The sequence below is a fragment of the Argiope bruennichi genome, chromosome 6 (genome assembly GCF_947563725.1).
Source record: "Argiope bruennichi chromosome 6, qqArgBrue1.1, whole genome shotgun sequence".
Lineage (NCBI taxonomy): Eukaryota > Metazoa > Arthropoda > Arachnida > Araneae > Araneidae > Argiope > Argiope bruennichi.
Window position 1 is genome coordinate 50,738,297 of NC_079156.1, and position 18,302 is coordinate 50,756,598.

At 27.2% G+C, this 18,302-nt stretch overlaps 1 protein-coding gene across 1 annotated transcript in view; it reads right to left on the reverse strand.

Moving 5' to 3' along the window:
- Window positions 1-7,022: 7,022 nt before the first annotated feature.
- LOC129972551 (UPF0489 protein C5orf22 homolog) overlaps window positions 7,023-18,302 on the reverse strand; it is a 714,744-nt gene continuing 703,464 nt past the window's right edge. Inside the window, exon 8 of the mRNA XM_056086730.1 lies at window positions 7,023-7,569. Coding sequence (XP_055942705.1) covers window positions 7,413-7,569 — 157 coding nt within the window. The 3' untranslated portion in view covers window positions 7,023-7,412. The remainder of the gene's footprint in view (window positions 7,570-18,302) is intronic.

The following is an 18,302-nucleotide window of genomic DNA, read 5'->3' on the forward strand; positions in this document are numbered from 1 at the left end:
GTGTTTTTCTCTCCGAATATGGGGTATTAGTCGAAACCTTTTTGAAGAAATACGTTAAGTCTTTTGGATTATGTTATAATGATAGGCCAAAAATTTTAGTAAATACCAATTTTATTCGTGATTAATTAACTTTATTCAAGGTTCCAAATATTTTTTTATGCTACTTAAGATCTTTTATACATCGCAGGTTCACCAAATTTCAAGGTGTTATGAAATTTGTAGCTGATATTATCAACTTTATTCATGGCAATTATTTTACAAATTTTGACTGCATTCCAAATACTTATTATGGATGTATCTTAAAGATTATGCTTAGATGTATAAGATGATGTTAGATGCATAAAAATGTATCTTATGCAAGATTTTAATCTTACAGTGATGTATGCTTAAAATCTTACATACATCACTGCGAGCCAACTTTCAATGTTTTAGGAAATTTGTAGCCAACAACAAAATATTTACGCATGGTAACTATATATCAAACATTTATTTTGTTACTTAAAACCTTATAGACATCACTGGTAGATAAATTTCAACGTTTTGTTTCCGCTTCAGAAAAGAAGTACGTCTAGACCAAACAATATTGACATAGTGAATACAAAAAGTACGATAAAAAAATCTTTGATTGGCTCAAGTTAATCAGATATGTATGTTTCTAGTTTTACAAAATAAAACTACAATCATACATATCATATAATTCAGCATAAGAACTGTCGAGACACTTATCTAATTACAAAATAACGCAATGTATTCTGGGCATTAGTTGCACATACAAAGATTCTTCATTGTTCTTATTGTCCGACTGTTATATTTATCATAACCCATCCATAACACCAATCAATACCCCAAATTGGCATCTTCTTTGGGACGGATAGCCCCCAACTATGAAGTGGTCAATCTCTGACTTTCCTCCTCCTCTTTCCGTACATCTGTCATCATGTTAAATGAGGAGCAGGCCACCATTTTGAGAAAATCACCTCAAAATTCTCAATATTCCTCCAAATTCCCGTTTCAAAACTAAAGAAATCCAAGCACTTTAAAACTTTCAAATAGCTGGTAAAAAATTGACAATTTTTAACATCATGTCTTTCAGTGTTTTAAGATTATCTCGGATCATCAGTGCTGTATTTAAATCACAATTCTCAACTTCTAGATTTTTTTTTCTTAGTTCTGATATTAGTATATATTTCATTAAATAGTGATAAATAGTTCCAATTTCTCCACAGATGCATTTATTTTCCGGCATTCTTTCAAATTTGAAAAGTAAATAGCAGCAAAATATATTTTTAAAGCCCAAAAGTTAATCTGTGAGGGATTCGCATTATTTTCCATCATTCAGGTTACAAGAAGCAATTTAAGTCAACTTATATACATTATCATATGACCTCATAAAAGAGGGCATTTCAAAATAACCTCTATTAGCTACTCTGAATAGGGTGACTATAAATTTATCGAAGGATTTATCAAACTCAACGAAGGATTCATAGAATAGATTTTTCGTTGCAAGATTTTAATTTTGAGTGCCACCTTAAACTGTTTTCAACAACTTGCTGCCACTCGAACAGGAACACCGGGGGTCTCCAGCCCATCCTTATAAAACTTCTTCGAAAACCCACTCCTTCCATGTTTACCAACAACAACCACTTCCGCCGTCATTATTTCCTATTCGTTACCCTATTAAGAAACTTTAATAATAGAACTCTCATGAACTTGGCCTCGAGGCTTGCATGGAAACGATTCCTCTCTTCGCAATTTGAGGACCTCCATTAATTAAAACTCGTAACGCAAAGGATATTTTTAATAATAAACATCGCTTTATGGGCATTGCACGCCCTCGCAGGGACGTGAACTTGTTTTCTGCCGGTAATCGTGCGCATTTAGCGAATGCACTCTAATGCACCTCGCGATGTGAACTCTATCTATTAGGAGAGATAGCGGCGATGGGGATCATTTATTACGGGGTGGGGGCAAGTGTTGAATTATGGATGACGACTGATGATCAGGGTCGGGATTGGTGGTCACACCCCTGTTTTTAGCCGATGGCTACCTGATGGGATGATCTGTTTTCGGGAGGAATGGGGACACTTTCGTTGTGCCGTTGAACCTTGGCTTGGGTGTGAAGCAAGGGTTGGGTTCTTAAGCATTAACTGGAATTAAATTTTTCGAACACATGAATGAAATTCTACGTGCCGGAATTTCTTAAATTGCATTCAATACTTATTCGTTTTGAAATGGATAAATCAGAATTTTAATAGTTAAAATCTATATATTATTACCAAATTTGATTAATAAATGAAATACGGAAATTTTGGTTTGTTAATATATAGGATATTAACTCTAATACCTAAATTCTTAGAGATAGGCTTATATATTCATTGGCGGAAAATGATTGAAATGGCATGTAAAATTATGCTCTGTGTTGATTCAATAGATGTACGTTGAATACAGTTTATTCAAAGATGTATTATGCACTATCTTGATATATTATATCAATAGATATATTATATAGTCCCTGTCCTATTAGTGATATTCAGAAAAATATTCATGATACATTAATAATTTAATCAAAAATTCCATTATTCCACGGTTAAAACTGATCCACATATGATATCACTATTTTAAATGATTTTACATTATTTTAAAGTAGCGAAGGATTTAGATATTCTGCGGTCCAAGGCAATAAACGTAATAAGGCTTTTAAAAAAGTGGGGAATTTAGTTTCACATTTTAACAGATTTTTAATATGTTAATATTTTATTTTCCGTTAATTTTTTAAATTTTTTGAAAATGTATTATTGTTTTTTCTATTGTGACTTTACTTTTATTTAGTTAATCGCACACAACATTATTAAGGTAAATATTCAATGTTTATAAATATCCTAATAACAAAGTGAATATAATGAGACTTATAAGAAACTGACCTAAACATAAATTATGGTTGATAAAATGTTCATATTATTCTATTATTTTATACTTCATAGAATTTGTACCGTTTGCAAACTTATTTATTTTTCCTTTAGTTATAATTTTTAAGAAAATAAAGTTCTTTAATTGACTTGTTACGCCCCGTCGCAACCTAACAGGCCTATGCAACTGCCTAGCCAGAAATCTACTAACGTTTTAATGGCTGTTTTGAAAAAGATCCGACATTCAACTCACGGTGTTTCCTCGAAGCGAACATTAATTAGTCCAAAATAGTGATATTCTAAGTAGCATACTCGGTCAATTTCACAAAAGAATTTTTTTTTTAATTTAAAATGTTAGTGTGTCAAAAATATTTTATTAAAAATGATCAGGAACCTTATGAAAGGCAATTAATTTACTGACTCAAGGAACGAAAAATATAATGTTTTATACCATTTAGAGTAATATCCCAACAGGAAATAAATATCAACCTCTAACGGTTCAGAATTCACTACTAGGAGTGGGCATCCTGTCTGTAACTATAGTATATTCTCACAATTAGAGTGGACATCCGGCATGTAACCATAGTGCATTTTTGCGATTAGAGTGGACAATCTACATATAACTATAGTGCATTTTTACGACGAGAATTAACATCCTGCACATAACTATAGAACATTCTTGGGATGAGAGTGGGTATCCCGTATATAACTATAATGCATTTTCATGATTAGAGTGGGTATCCTGTATATAATTATAGTACATTCTCACAATTAGAGTGGGCATCATACTTACAATTATATTACATTCTCAAGAGTCAATATGGTGCCCTTTGAATCAAGTAACACAAAACTGCGCGGGGAAAACTATAAAAATTGTCTTCGAATTAACAGCGTATTGAAATATTCACAAAGGGGAGGATTCGGAAAAAGTCATGACATAATTTTATTTGTAGTTTATTGAACAAGTAAGTTCTTTACAAGCAATATATTAAAGAAAGAGCAGCAACAGTTGGTAAAAAATAGAATCCCTCATAAAAAGCAATATGAATGCTGTTACACGTAAAACTTTAGAAATTAAGACACCAAATTGTCCTGTAATTGTTGAAGCGATAAGTTACATAGAATAAGACAATAGTGGAAGTTGTGGTTGGAAAAAAGTTCCGTGTCTCTTTCTCAATTCAGAAACTCAACTATAAAAAAAAAAAAAAAGTCCACACTTTTTTTTAGGCATTAATCTAAATTCATGTTGCTTAATTTCTGTCACATCATCAGAAATGGCGCTTAATGTAACGAAAAATGAAGTTTTTTCATCTGACATCTTTCATTTGATCTTTTTCTGAATAAAGAACGGTAAAATAACAGTCTGTAAACCATAACTCTGACTACTGTTTTATTCTAAGTAATCTGCCATTCAGACAACTTTTAAACTTCTGAATATGTTCTTGTAACATTTTCTAATATTCAGAAAGTCTTAATTTCAGTTAAATAAATAAATAAAAACTTCATTTCGGGAACATTGCCTCCCCTTATAAAGTTAATACGGAAATGCATTTAATAATCCTGATAAATGAATAAAGTAAAAAATTTATTTGTTCCAAGGGTTACATGAAGTACAAACAGAGAGATCGACGATTTTAAAGACAAACAGTCACAAAAAATGGCACATTATTAAAAGTAGTAATTACGAATTTAATACAAATATATTTAAAGTGAAGGTAGAAGTTATTTATCTAGTAGAAATAGTAGAAGTTAGTAGCCAAGTAGAAACAAACAAACAAGAAATTTTCTTTACAGTTTACTCATTTTTACAGATTTTGATAGACCCACAAACCAAGGTAAGATACTTAACTGAAAGATATGTCATTTTTCGAAAGCAAAAAAAAAAAAAAGAAACAAAATTATGAATCCTTTGGAAATTATTACAGCCAAATAAATAAAAACCGACTTAAAGAATATTTTAATATAATAAAAACACAAGAAAAAAATTTAAAATAAATAATTAATTAATAAAAGAAAAGGATTTAAAACTAGTGATGCAATAATCAAATTTACTCTATCCGTCTACACAATCAGTGGCAACTCAAGTCGAAAATACATTAATAATAAAAATGATGTATCAATACATACAGTTAAACAGTTCTAAATCTTGATCGCAATGTACAGCAACCAAGTTTATACATGACACCATCTATACATCTTTCAACAGAATAATACAAAATAACATCTAAATGAAAATATGTATAATTGTCATTTTAATATATGGCTTTGAGTATTACAAATTTAATGTAAAAAAAGAAAAAAACTTATTTAAAAGTATTAACTTTTTTTAAAGATGATGATAGTATATAAAACTACATAATAAAAACAATAATTCAATTTCAAAGATTAATTTTTTTTCTTAATTGCAAAGAATCATATGCTTATTTAGTATCTTTTATAAATTTATATTTTTATATATTTAAAACTAAACGGAATATCCACTTTTATTGTGAGTCAATAGTTAATTTCTAAATCGTGAGATATACTGCATATAGTTCCAATTAAAAAAATTGCTTTAAATAAAGATAATAATTATATATTATGTTGTTTGAATCAATAAATATGCTTACTTTTTATAAAATTCTCGAGTCTTATGAATCCTATTTAGTAAAATATTTTTGACACTGTAAACAATCGTACTGTATACTATATATTATTTATAACTTTCTTTATATTATCGTCTTGAGTAGCTACTGAGTGTAATTTTAATAACTTTCTTTCTAAGTATCGTTCAAATTTCATTTATGCAAAGCATGATATATTAAAAAAAGTTGTAGTCAATAATCTTCTTATAGTTTCCTGTGATTTTATTTATTTACATGGCTATTTAAGTTACTGTAATATACTGATATGATAATTTTTTCAGTAAAGGGGCATATAAATTTTGATAAATATCATTTTTATTATTACTATTCATGATTTTTATTATTACAAATAGGATTTTATGGTTAACAATTACAAATTATTACGATTTTAGCAATGGAAAATTTTTTGACAAACAAACAAAAAAAGAATATCTACTTGGTAGTACTTGATTGTTTTAGAAAGATGAAAAATAACCATTTCTTGAAAAAAAAAAACTATTTGAGAATGTATAACTATTCTGCTTAATATGACGATTCTTTTTTTTTTTAAGTGATTTCAATCGATAGAAAAAAGAAAAATAAATTTGTTATTTCAGTGACCGTTCTTTCCATGGGAAGGGTTGACCTTTAAACAAAAAAATTTTTAGTTGATGATTTTAATGGGAAGTTATTTTTAAAAAATGTAATATTGTTTGTTGAAAATAAATTACTTTTTTGAAAAAATAGCAGCTTAAATAAAATAGGACCAAGAAATAAATGTCATTTTTGTCAAACGATTAAAAAAAAATGTTTTTATTTATTTTATAATTATATTTTTTTAAAGTTTCCAAATTATTTTCTGATTGATGAAAAAATTAATAATCCATTTAATAATTCATATAGCTGTTACTTTTTTTGTAGATTTTCTGCTTACCTAAAAGAATCTCTTCGGTAGGTTTACAATTGAGATTACGAACAAATAAAAACTAGCTGATATAATTAAATAAAATAAATTACGCGTATTACTGGTCTTTTTTTTATTCTATTATTTCTTTATTTTCGCAGATGAAATAAAAGAGATAAAGACAAATAATAACAGCAAAGAAAATGCTATAACCATGCATATGTTGAAAAAAAAAGTATTTCGGAACAAAAAATGAAGAAAAGAATTAGTGTAAATCGGAACAAAATTAATGTAACTAAATTTTCTCTTTCTTTTTATTTTCTTTCCTTAGAGATAAAATATTTCATTTGTTTTCCCAAACACATTATTATTTATAATTTTTATAAAGCATTTTCTCTCCAGCTATTACCACTTGCTAGATTGCTAATATATTACTCGGCAACATTTCAACAATAATTTTTTTTAATTATTTTTTTTACGTAACGTAGTTACGATGATAGAAAACATTGTATTCCTGATATTGTTTCTTTGCAGCATTTTTAGTTTTATCCAACAGAATTTTAAATGAAATAAAAATGAAACTCGGAATGAAAAAAAAAAGCAACTACAAAAAATACTCACGGTAAAAAAAAAAATGAAATCACCATTATTTTGTATCAATTAATAACTGATGGAATATTTTCATGATTTTTATAAGTTCGTAGATATTTTCATTAATGAAAAAAAATCAGCCTATTAAGTCCAAAACAAGAGGAAACAAAACCCATTTTCGCACACAATAATAATAATTATTATTATAATAATAACAATTATGAGCCATTACAAAAATGCAAAACTGCGTCGCATATTAGAATGACTTATGTATGAGAGAAAGTGTTTACAGCTTGAAAAAAATCTAGAGGGAAATATAAAGAAAAAAAAAAAGCAAAGGAGAAAAATAGGATGAACATTTCAATTTAAAAAAAATCAGACAAACAGGTGATATTTAATTTTGTTAATTTAAGCTGTTGCTCCTTCCGCAATTTCTTCTTCAGAGTTGTCCGTCTCGTAATCCCTGCTGACATCTATGCTACTATAAACTTCTTCTAACATCTGTAAGACGCATTCCTGGATAAAATTGACATCTTCAGGGGGGCAGTAATCATCCCGGCTGGACCTGCAAGTGGTAAGAAATTGGAATAAAATTCAGTAATAAGAAACAAATTACTTATCAAATAATCTTTACTACTAATAAAGATGAAATTGTGTGTATAGGTATTCTGTGTGCCAAATCGTACGACATAGAGTAATCAAATTTGGCATGTATATATCTTGGAATGTAGAAATGTGCATCTCCAATGAGCATTCATTTTAATTCGAATTTAAATTAATTAAAAAACCATTTGAGTCTTTTCCGCGACAATTTTTGACAGTATTAGAGTACAAAAATGATTTTTGCACCTGTTTCAAAATTTAAAAAAAAATAAATAAATTATTGATATCGATTTCACAGTTATGCACACTCTTCTTGAATTTTGGCAATCAAAAAAAGTGTTAATATTTTTATATTTCATTTATAACATGAAAATATTACATAATTGATTTATGTTCTGAATATATAAATTACATATTTATACTATATAATTCACATTTTCTATTAATAATTATCTATTAATTTTTAGTGAAATTTTAATTTTATATGAGAAAATGTCATCTGACAGTGAATTTGAAAAAAAAATAACCAAAGCATTCAAGTATAATTATGATGGTGAATTATGAAACACATTAAAAACTAACAGGTAGAAAATAACTATTAATAGAAATAGAAAATTTTTTAAAAAAATTCTCAAATACTTTTGGAAGAAATAATTTATTTGGAAAAATTTTGAAAATATTAAAAAAATTATAGAAGTATAGCAGGCTTAAAATACTATGATAACTTGCTATTCTTCTACGCAAATAATAAAGCAATATGTGTACGTACCTGTGTGTGTTGGCGCTGTACAGGCCCGACCATTTGATCTAAAATTAATAGATTTGGCACAAATATGCTTTGGAGGATGAGAATGTGCATACTGAAGAGATTTTGGGGAATTTTAAATAATTAGAAATTAAGAAAATTTTGGCATTTTTCTGCTATAACTTCTGAAAATATTACAGCTCAGATATATATTTTTTTTTCATATCGCTTTAAAATTCAAAAAGTTAATTTTTCATTTATTCCAATTTATAGTCGTATATTTTTTCGAATTTTAATTAAATTTTCAAAATATTTCAAGCATATTTTACAGCAATATATTGCATTATTCCTACTAATATTTCACACTGGCTTTTTTGACATGAATATACGGTATATTTTTCCATTTTGAATAGGTTTCAGTATAAGACATTTTTAATAAAACTTTTGAAATTTTGTTGCACTTAAAATTAAACTTTGCTTCAGAATTAGAGAGTTATGAATTTTTTTTAAAGTGAGCTCATTTTTAAATATTGTTGCTATTTCCTCTGATATAATCGATTGTATAAAGTTATAGATAAAAAATTACGGTATTATATAGTATAATGAGTAGAACGTTGTAATGCTTCTAAAATAATATATCTATAAAAATTAATAATGATATATCTATAGAAAAATTGATAATGATATATCCATAAAAATTTGTTTAAAGGTATTTTACCGAGAAAGTCTTCAAGATCAAGCTACAAAAACCTTTAATTAAAATTTTTAGGAATTATCAATTCCAGAAAACAGCTGGTCTCCAAAGGCGGCTAGTAAAAAATATAATTAAGTCGCAATAAAAATAATAAAGTCTAAATTTTTTAAGTATATATTATAAATTAAAATATATTGTGAATATGATTGCAATTCGAATTTTTTTTAAAGAGTATTTCCCTTAGAGTAACAGCTTTTTATTATTTTTGTTTAACAAGAAATAATTGACTACTTTAACCATACATTCATAAAGGCGTAATTTTCAAATACAATTTTTATTATTAAAATTTATTTTTAATTAATGTTATAAACATTGTGATATTTATTTCTTTAATTTACATTAAAAGTTGAACTGACAAATTTTTAAAAGTGACAAAATACCTAAAAAAAACCTACCTAGCACTTAAAAAAACATCACACTGCTATTAAAATATTTTTTTTCCTTCTACTTCGATTAAGTTATCAACTGAGATACATTAACCGGAATTTGATCTTATAAAGCATACTTACATCTACCTTTAAGGGGAAAAAAAAAGAAAGAAAGAAGAAAAATGGAAAAGAGTTTCTATATGATTATCGAAGTGAATCAGTTGACTTTTTTATTGGAATCTAGAAATATTTTCAGTCTCTGAATTTTTTTAAAAAATGAAGTGAATGAAATAAAAAAAATATCTTGTAAAAGAAATTAATAACTGTTATTTGTAGAAGGCGCCAAGATGGCGACGCATTTGAGCTAAAAATATAATAAAGGCATTGTCAAAATTCTATGAAAATGGAGACAAAGAAAATAAAAACAAATATAGGAATAAACGTTAATTTAGAAAATGTTTAACGCTTTGTTAGAAATGTCTTCATTTTATTTCTCCGTTTTTTTAAAAAAAAATAAATAAATAAACATTCGATTACAGTCTTCAACAAGAGAGAACTAACGAATTAACAATGCTTGATGTCTTTATACAATTTCGGACAGACAATTTTATCCTGAAAAATTACCAAAACACCTCTTACTTTCGTTTTGTTGTTATTAAATCTATTTTCACGATTTCTTTTTCACGATTTCAATTCAATTAAGCTAAAAATAAAACCGGAAATTTTGGGATGCCACAGGATAAAGCGAAACTTCAATTCTGCCATTATGATTAAAAATAGATCCATGCATGACAACAAGAATGATTAACAATAGCTCAGATACGACAAACCTGATTTTGATTGAATGGTTGTGGTTGAAATTCATAGAAAATTCATGAAAATTTGCAGTAGTATGCGATTTTCTATGTTCAGAAAAAAAGAGGTAATTGAGGGTAAAAGTATTAGTTTTATTATCATTAAAATTATAAGTTTTATTATTAAATTTCTGCATTGAATAGAAATGCAGAACTGCGGCGTCTAGAATAAAAGTAAAAGTGTATTTTAAATAAATAGATTGCAACATTTTTATTTTTATTTTGTTGAAATAAAGAATATTAGCAACTGTATTCGCAGTTTCACTCTCGTTTGTCAGTTCCATACGAAAGAAAAATTAAAATATTAGATAAATCTTAACGAGTTTAAGTTTTTGAGTTCTTATTTTCAATTTTTTAAAACGTTTGAGGAACTTCACCTGTAGTTAATGATAATTAATTATTAATCTGAAATTTTCAGATGTACGACGTTTTCAGTTTCATCGTTTGGAAGTTTGGTATACTTGTGGTTAACGATTGGATGAGAAGAGAAAATGAAAGGCTAGTTGACGATATAGGAGAAAACGGAGATGAACCGTTACATGGAGTAAAAGGCAATAATGGCTAGGGATGAAATAATAGTTTAAAAAACATCATGCATGCTCATAGGGTCACCGAGGTAAAACGGGGGATTAGACTATATTTATCAGTATCAGTCGAATCCAAAAATTGATGCTGAGTACTTGATGCTCTTAGTCTGTATCAGTTCTATGTGCCTGATAGTTTTGTACACCTGTTACAAAGTAACATGTTGATGATACAATATCACCCAATCCTAGTTGAAAGTCGAATGCCGTATATCATTTGAAGTAAGAGAACTGTAAAGAATGTAAGCGCACATTCTTTTATTATTACCTGCAAACGTAGTTACATGAATTACTTGGACACAGGCTTCTGAAATGAATAATTTTTTTAAAAAATGACTAAGAAGGCTTTTGGTATTAAAACTTTTGAAGTTGGTACAATTATACAAAAACCAGATGGAGTCAGAATTAAATTAGATGTTATTTACAGTCTTCAAGTAAAATAAATAACACTCATATAAATAAGAAGACAATATTCCATAGAATTTTACATATTATAAAGGAAATTAAATAAAATGACTTCCATAATAAACAAAATATTGAATGCTCCACTCCAAATTCAAGCAAAAAAAGTCATTAAAAAAGATACATGCTATGCTATCTATTAACAATTTAAAAGTTTATTAAAATAGAGACAAAATTAGTTAAAACAATAATTTTATTATTTTATTTAAGATTTTCAAAATTCAATTGTTGGAGATTTGTGAAATATACACCAAGAATGAATGCATTACAGTATTTAATACCTCTCATTATCACGATCAAAATTAATGTTCCAGCTTCAGGAACGCTGCACTATAAACCAAATTTATATAATCATGTGTAATAAATAAAATATGTCTGACCCAAGCACTTTGTTACTTAATTGATAAGACAACAGTCATTAGTACACAAAAAGGACTATTAAATAACAATTTCATGAAAAAGAAATGCTACTACAAAAATTCACACACAAAAAAAGCATTCCTTTACAAGCCAAAACATCATTAGCAACAACGACCTCATCGAACTAAATATGGGTACTAATTGCCCAGATATCTCCCTTGAAGGCAGCTCACGGGAAGGACGGTCATCGCTGCGAGACCGGACAACGGTCAATTAACCACGAGCCCTTCTCGTAATAATGCCATCAGAATTCATTAATAATCAAATCCTCCCCCGAGAAAGTATGGGCACTCCAATTACTGCGTGCCCTGCAGCACAAGATCTCTTTATACGTAATCGCCCGCTCACATCCGATTAAGATGACCAATTAACTATCGAAGAGAACTCTATCGATTGGCCAGCCCGAGAGATTTGGATCAAAAGTCGCCAAGATCTAATGATCTGGGATACAGGAAGATCGGTTTGGCTTGCTCCGTTACCCGGTTACTTTGATGTTGGAGCAGTATATAGGTTTATTTATTGTAAATGAAATCTTAAATAGGTATTCATTGTCGGAGCGTAATGAGTCTTAAGTGGATGAGAGTGGGTAGAACATTCAAAGCACTGATGGCTAAACCCTTCGGATAAACTGAAATTGACTTAAAGCACGGCTAATTAAAATGTAGGTGGCGATGTTTTCATATAAATTTCTTTAGAGTTTATCATTATTTATAAGCAAACAAGCCTCTCTTTCTATCATATACAAAACTAAAAAAGTTGTGTGATAAAGAAAAAAATTGAAAATAATGGACTAAATTAATATTATTTTAGGCATTAATGCTCCTTTTCAAATTAATCTTATGCCATTGGCGAACATATTTTAGTTATGAATTATGAAAGAACCAATTAATCTGTGTTCTTTGGTATTGTTATTTTCAACAATTAATCACAGGCATGCGGTAAATGTGTAAGTACCGCATAGATCAGTTGAAGCAAACACTAATCACTATACCGTAGTGTCTAGCGTTGAATAAAGAGAAATACCCAATTCATCGGTGATCTGTATCTCTACTTATATTATAAATGAATGTGTGTGTTGGCGTTTTCCAGGCAAGATAGTTTTACCTAAAGCTTCCAAATTTTGTCCAGATATACATTAGAAGGTGAGAATGTGCACCACAAATGACTATTTTTAAAAAATTTTCTTAGAATTTCGATTAATTAAAAACGCTAGAAAAAAAAGCTAGATTTTGATGTTTACTCGCTATAACTTCCTGCACAAATACGTTTTTCATGCCGTTTTAATATCCAAAAAAATTCTCTTTCCAGTGATGCTAATTTAGTTGTTGTAAAATTATGGAATCGAGATTTAATTACCTTGTGAAATATTTTTAAAATTAATTTTTAAACATATTTTTAAGTATATTTCACAAAAAATATTTTTATTGTTGTGAATAAAAGCGAAATCGTTTTCATTAAAATTAATTTTTAAACATATTTTTAAGTATATTTCACAAAAAATATTTTTATTGTTGTGAATAAAACCGAAATCGTTTTCATTAAAATTAATTTTTAAACATATTTTTAAGTATATTTCACAAAAATATTTTTATTGTTGTGAATAAAACCGAAATCGTTTTCATTAAAATTAATTTTTAAACATATTTTTAAGTATATTTCACAAAAAATATTTTTATTGTTGTGAATAAAACCGAAATCGTTTTCATTAAAATTAATTTTTAAACATATTTTTAAGTATATTTCACAAAAATATTTTTATTGTTGTGAATAAAACCGAAATCGTTTTCATTAAAATTAATTTTTAAACATATTTTTAAGTATATTTCAAAAAAAAATATTTTTATTGTTGTGAATAAAATTGAAATCGTTTTCATTAAAATTAATTTTTAAATATATTTCACAACAATATTTTTATCGTTGTGAATAAAACCGAAATCATTTTCATTAAAATCAATTTTTAAACATATTTTTAAGTATATTTCAAAAAAATATTTTTATTGTTGTGAAGAAAACCGAAATCGTTTTCATTGTTTCATCAAATATATGATCGCGAGAACATGGATCCTATTTAATTATTTATGCAGTTTACAGGATGAATAAAAATGTAGTTACAATGCTGCTAATTTTAGTAATGAATCGGATATAATAGCGCTATAATGTCATGGAACTGATCTCCATTAGAAAAGACATTTTGTTTCAGACAAACAAACTGGACAAACTTCCCTTGAATGAATTTCTCTCAAAATTTGATAAAAATCTACAATCTACAAATGACAATAGCCAAGTTTAACTCAAAATCATTTTGACTTATTGCGCTCAAAGATAGGCAAATAAATTCCAAAAATATGCTTTAAGGACACAAGGAAGACTTCAGACTTCAAAATTCTAAAATTTGGAAATAAATCGAAATCTCCATATAGAATTTTTTTGGACGGTTACAAAAAACTTTCTCTTTCTATACTTCTTAAAATAGAACATAAAAGAATACATTCAAAAGAATTAAAACACGTGAAACTTCTAGCATTTTCTAAAGCTGATCATTTTTGCATGATGCTGCCAACAAATCTCACTGCTCTTTTATTTTTATTTAATTTATTATTTTTTTATTCTTTTAAACTTTGGTTCACATGAATTTAATCAATTTCAAAACAAGGAAAGGAAATAGGATTAGGAGTTAAAAAATATTTTTTTCAAAAATGTGGCAATATAAAACGATGCAGACGATTTTTAAAACCAGCAAGAATGATTCGGATATATTTTCCGTTGAATTAATTTTTATCGGAATTTTGAATATTTCATTTTTTATTTTTCTTTATTTTTTTATATAATTTTGAAAATAATCATAATTTGCAATTAGCCTCCTTTAACATTCCTCTTTTTTTTTTTTTTTTTTTTTTTTTTTTTTTTTTTTGTAAAACATTTCGAATAATGGTTTTGCTTGTTCTAGTTTCTTTTTATTTGATGTTTGTTAACATATATTATTAGGAATAACTTTGATCTGAATAATAAAAAATGATTTTGATATTCTACCAATTCGGCCTTATGAGAATGTTACTTACTTCTTTCAAAATTCAAAATTCTTTAAGAACCTTGGAGGATAATCACGATTTCTACATTAAAGAACAATTCTGAATACTCCCTTTCTAACTGATTATGTTAATTTCCTATCGTCGCCGAATATTTTTCACTGCTAATAATTATGTATAATTAATTTTTTTTTTAAATTTAGCTGTGGAATTCATATATTAACATACATAATGTTATGTTTGCTGGACCGTGAAATTGACGCCCTTGTTTTTAGTCAATAGAATATAAAAAACACATTTCAACCTTTAGAATGCCGCAGATATTTAAATTATATAATACTGTAGATATTTTAAGAAACAGAACTACAAACATTTTAGGCAACAGAGCAAAAATTTCAAAAATATATATTGAAATATATAGCAATCTCTCTGGTGTAATTTGATTAATATTAAATAACAACATAAGCATTAACAAATTTACAAAAAAAGAAGAAGGAAAAAAAAAAAAGAAAAAAAACAGATAACAGATTTAAAACGAAGTTGTTTTTTGATAGTGTTTTAGAAATACATTTTATATTTATAATCAAGCGAAAATGCTAATAAAAGCTAATATTGTATATTTAAAGTTAATTATTAATATTTTTAAGAAATCGAAACACTTTGTTTAAAAGTTTTTCATCTATTTATTTCCCCTTTAATAGTTTTGGTCACCAAAATGCAAGAAGTTCAAAATGAAAATCCATTAATAAATATATCACATAAATGTTTGAAAATGTTTAAAATTATTAACCAGTTATTCAAAAATCCACAAATAAAATGCTAGAATAACAACATCATGATAAATTTCCCCTTAGAAGAGAAAAATAATGCCAAAAGATGTTTAGTTTCTAATAACTGTTTTATATGAAGATTACTCATGACAATTAAAGTGCGTGTGCGTACGTGAAAGAAATTCGAATATTGTACGTTACAATGTTTCTTCAAACATTGACCGTAATGAGAAAAACATCGTTGCTTAATAATGATGTAGGATAAATTCATCTTGCTTGACTGCATCAGCAGTATATCAAGCAATTTACAGAAAGAATGACAATTAACACAAAGCAATGTCAGCAATTCAGCACACTATATAGAATGCTAGAGAAATTTTTCTAATGCTATTACCTTTTAAAATGATGATGATAAAGTAATATTTTCTTCGAATTTAGACATTAGTTTATAATACATTACCAGATCAAGGATTGAAATTTAGAACTCAATAGTGAAACGGAATGATGAAAATGTTTCGTTAAGAAAATCAATTCTTTTAATTCTTAGATGACCAAAAGTCTTGAATTCATTTTATTAATATATCATGCTAATGAAATAAGATCATTAAAAATTTAATATATAATTAATTTATAACTAATAAATGTATAATAATGAATATATATATATATATATATAGTGGCTCAAACAATTGAGAGTACACCTTACTTTTACTTGATAAATCCGACTTTCAATATAAATAACACATTACTGAGAAGTTCAAACATATTTTTATTTTTACACGTGACAAATGGTTTAATTTAAAGTAAAAACAAAGAAAAATGAACGAAAAATTTCTAAACTAAAAAGTTTCCGAAGCATTTTAAATAAGCACATGCAGACTTTATTCCTCAAAAAAATTGAGAATACACCAATGAAATTTTGTAATATCTTGTATAGAAAGAAAGTGTCAATATTCTTTTGGCTTTTATAACGACCACTAAATGTCATGGTACCGATTTGATCAATTTGTGGTGGTATCTGAAAATATTTTACCCCATTCTTCTTGCAACGCTTGTTTCAAATGAGTTTTGTTTTTAATTTTATGTTTTTGGATCACTGTTTCGAGTGTGGCTCACAGATCTTCAACGGTATTGTTATCAGGGGATTGTGGTAGTGTGTGTAACTGCTGTTTATAATGAAAAAGACACCACATTTTGACATCACGTGAATTCTGTTTGGGGTCGTTGTCTTGATGGAAAATGAAATGTCTCATCTAAACCTAAATTTTGTTGCACTTTCCTTAGATTGCTGCGAGGTATATCCATGTAAACCATATGGTTTATAATGACATCTATAAGAACTAAATTTCCTATCCCAGATGAAGCCATACAACCCCAAATCATGACGGAGTCAACACCATGTTTAACTGCAGGATATAAAAATTTTGAATCCAAACCAGCATTAGGTTTTCTTTATATGAGACTAAGATTGTCACTGACAAAAATGGTGAGCTTTCTTTCATCACTAAATATAACTTTCTTCCAAAAGTTATTGGTTTGGAGCTACTAGCTATAGAGTTTTTGCAAACTTCAAACGCTTTTTCTAAATTTGCAAGCTGGTGAACGGTTTCTTTCTAACAAATCGATTTTTATATCCTGCTTGTCTAATTAAATTTCGCACATTTTCAACACCTACACTTTTATCTATAATTTGAGAAATTTCTGCTCCAAGTTTGTAGAAAAATTTCATTGCTGTATTCTCAATTTTTTTTAGGCAAAAATCTGCATATGTTTATTTAAAATGCTTCGGAAATATTTGAATTTAGAAATTATTCGTTTATTCTTCTTTATTTTTACTTTAAATTAAACCATATATTATGTGTAAAGATAAAAATATATTTGCATTTCTTGGTAATGTGCCATTTATATTGAAAGTAAGGTGTGCTCTCAATTGTTTGAGCCACTATATTATATATATATATATATATATATATATATATATATATTGTTTTTCGTCCATTATTTGTCATCCAGATTTATAACGAAATAGAAAAATTCAGTATATTTGTGAATATAAAAGAATGTATCGATACTTGAGGAAATTATTACTATAATCATTATTTTGGTTTTTTTTAAAGATAAAAATATTGAAGTGCATAAGTAAATGGTAAATGATTATAAAAAAATAAGTAAGATTTTAAATTTTAATTTTGGCTATAAGAAATTCCAATCTCAAATAGAATTTTCACAAACATTTTTTTTTTTTATCAAAAAACAAAATACGTATTGAAAGAAACTTCTGTTGACAAATTACCTGAATATATTCCCATAAATCAAACAAATATTTTTTGACTTCATTCGGTGAAAATAAACTAGAAATGTTTAATAATTCATAGAGCAATAAAGTTGAAGCAATATAGCAGACATTATTCCAAAAATTCAAAATTCTTCTTTGTCATTAAAAGGTAAAATGCATAAAGAAATTTACATTAACAAAGAGATCTTTAATCACATCTAATTATTAGATAGAATTCTTCTTTTTGTATTAAAGTTTTATTTAAAAATTTTTCTGTAGGTTTCACTTTCTAATATATAAAACTTAAAAAGAGAAAGTATTGCAATCATCAAAAACTAAATTTCCAGATTTCGATCTTATGTTGCGTTTCTGTAAACATTATTATTTTGTTTTCATTAAATATAATGCAGATCACAGACGATTTTGTAAAGTTTAAG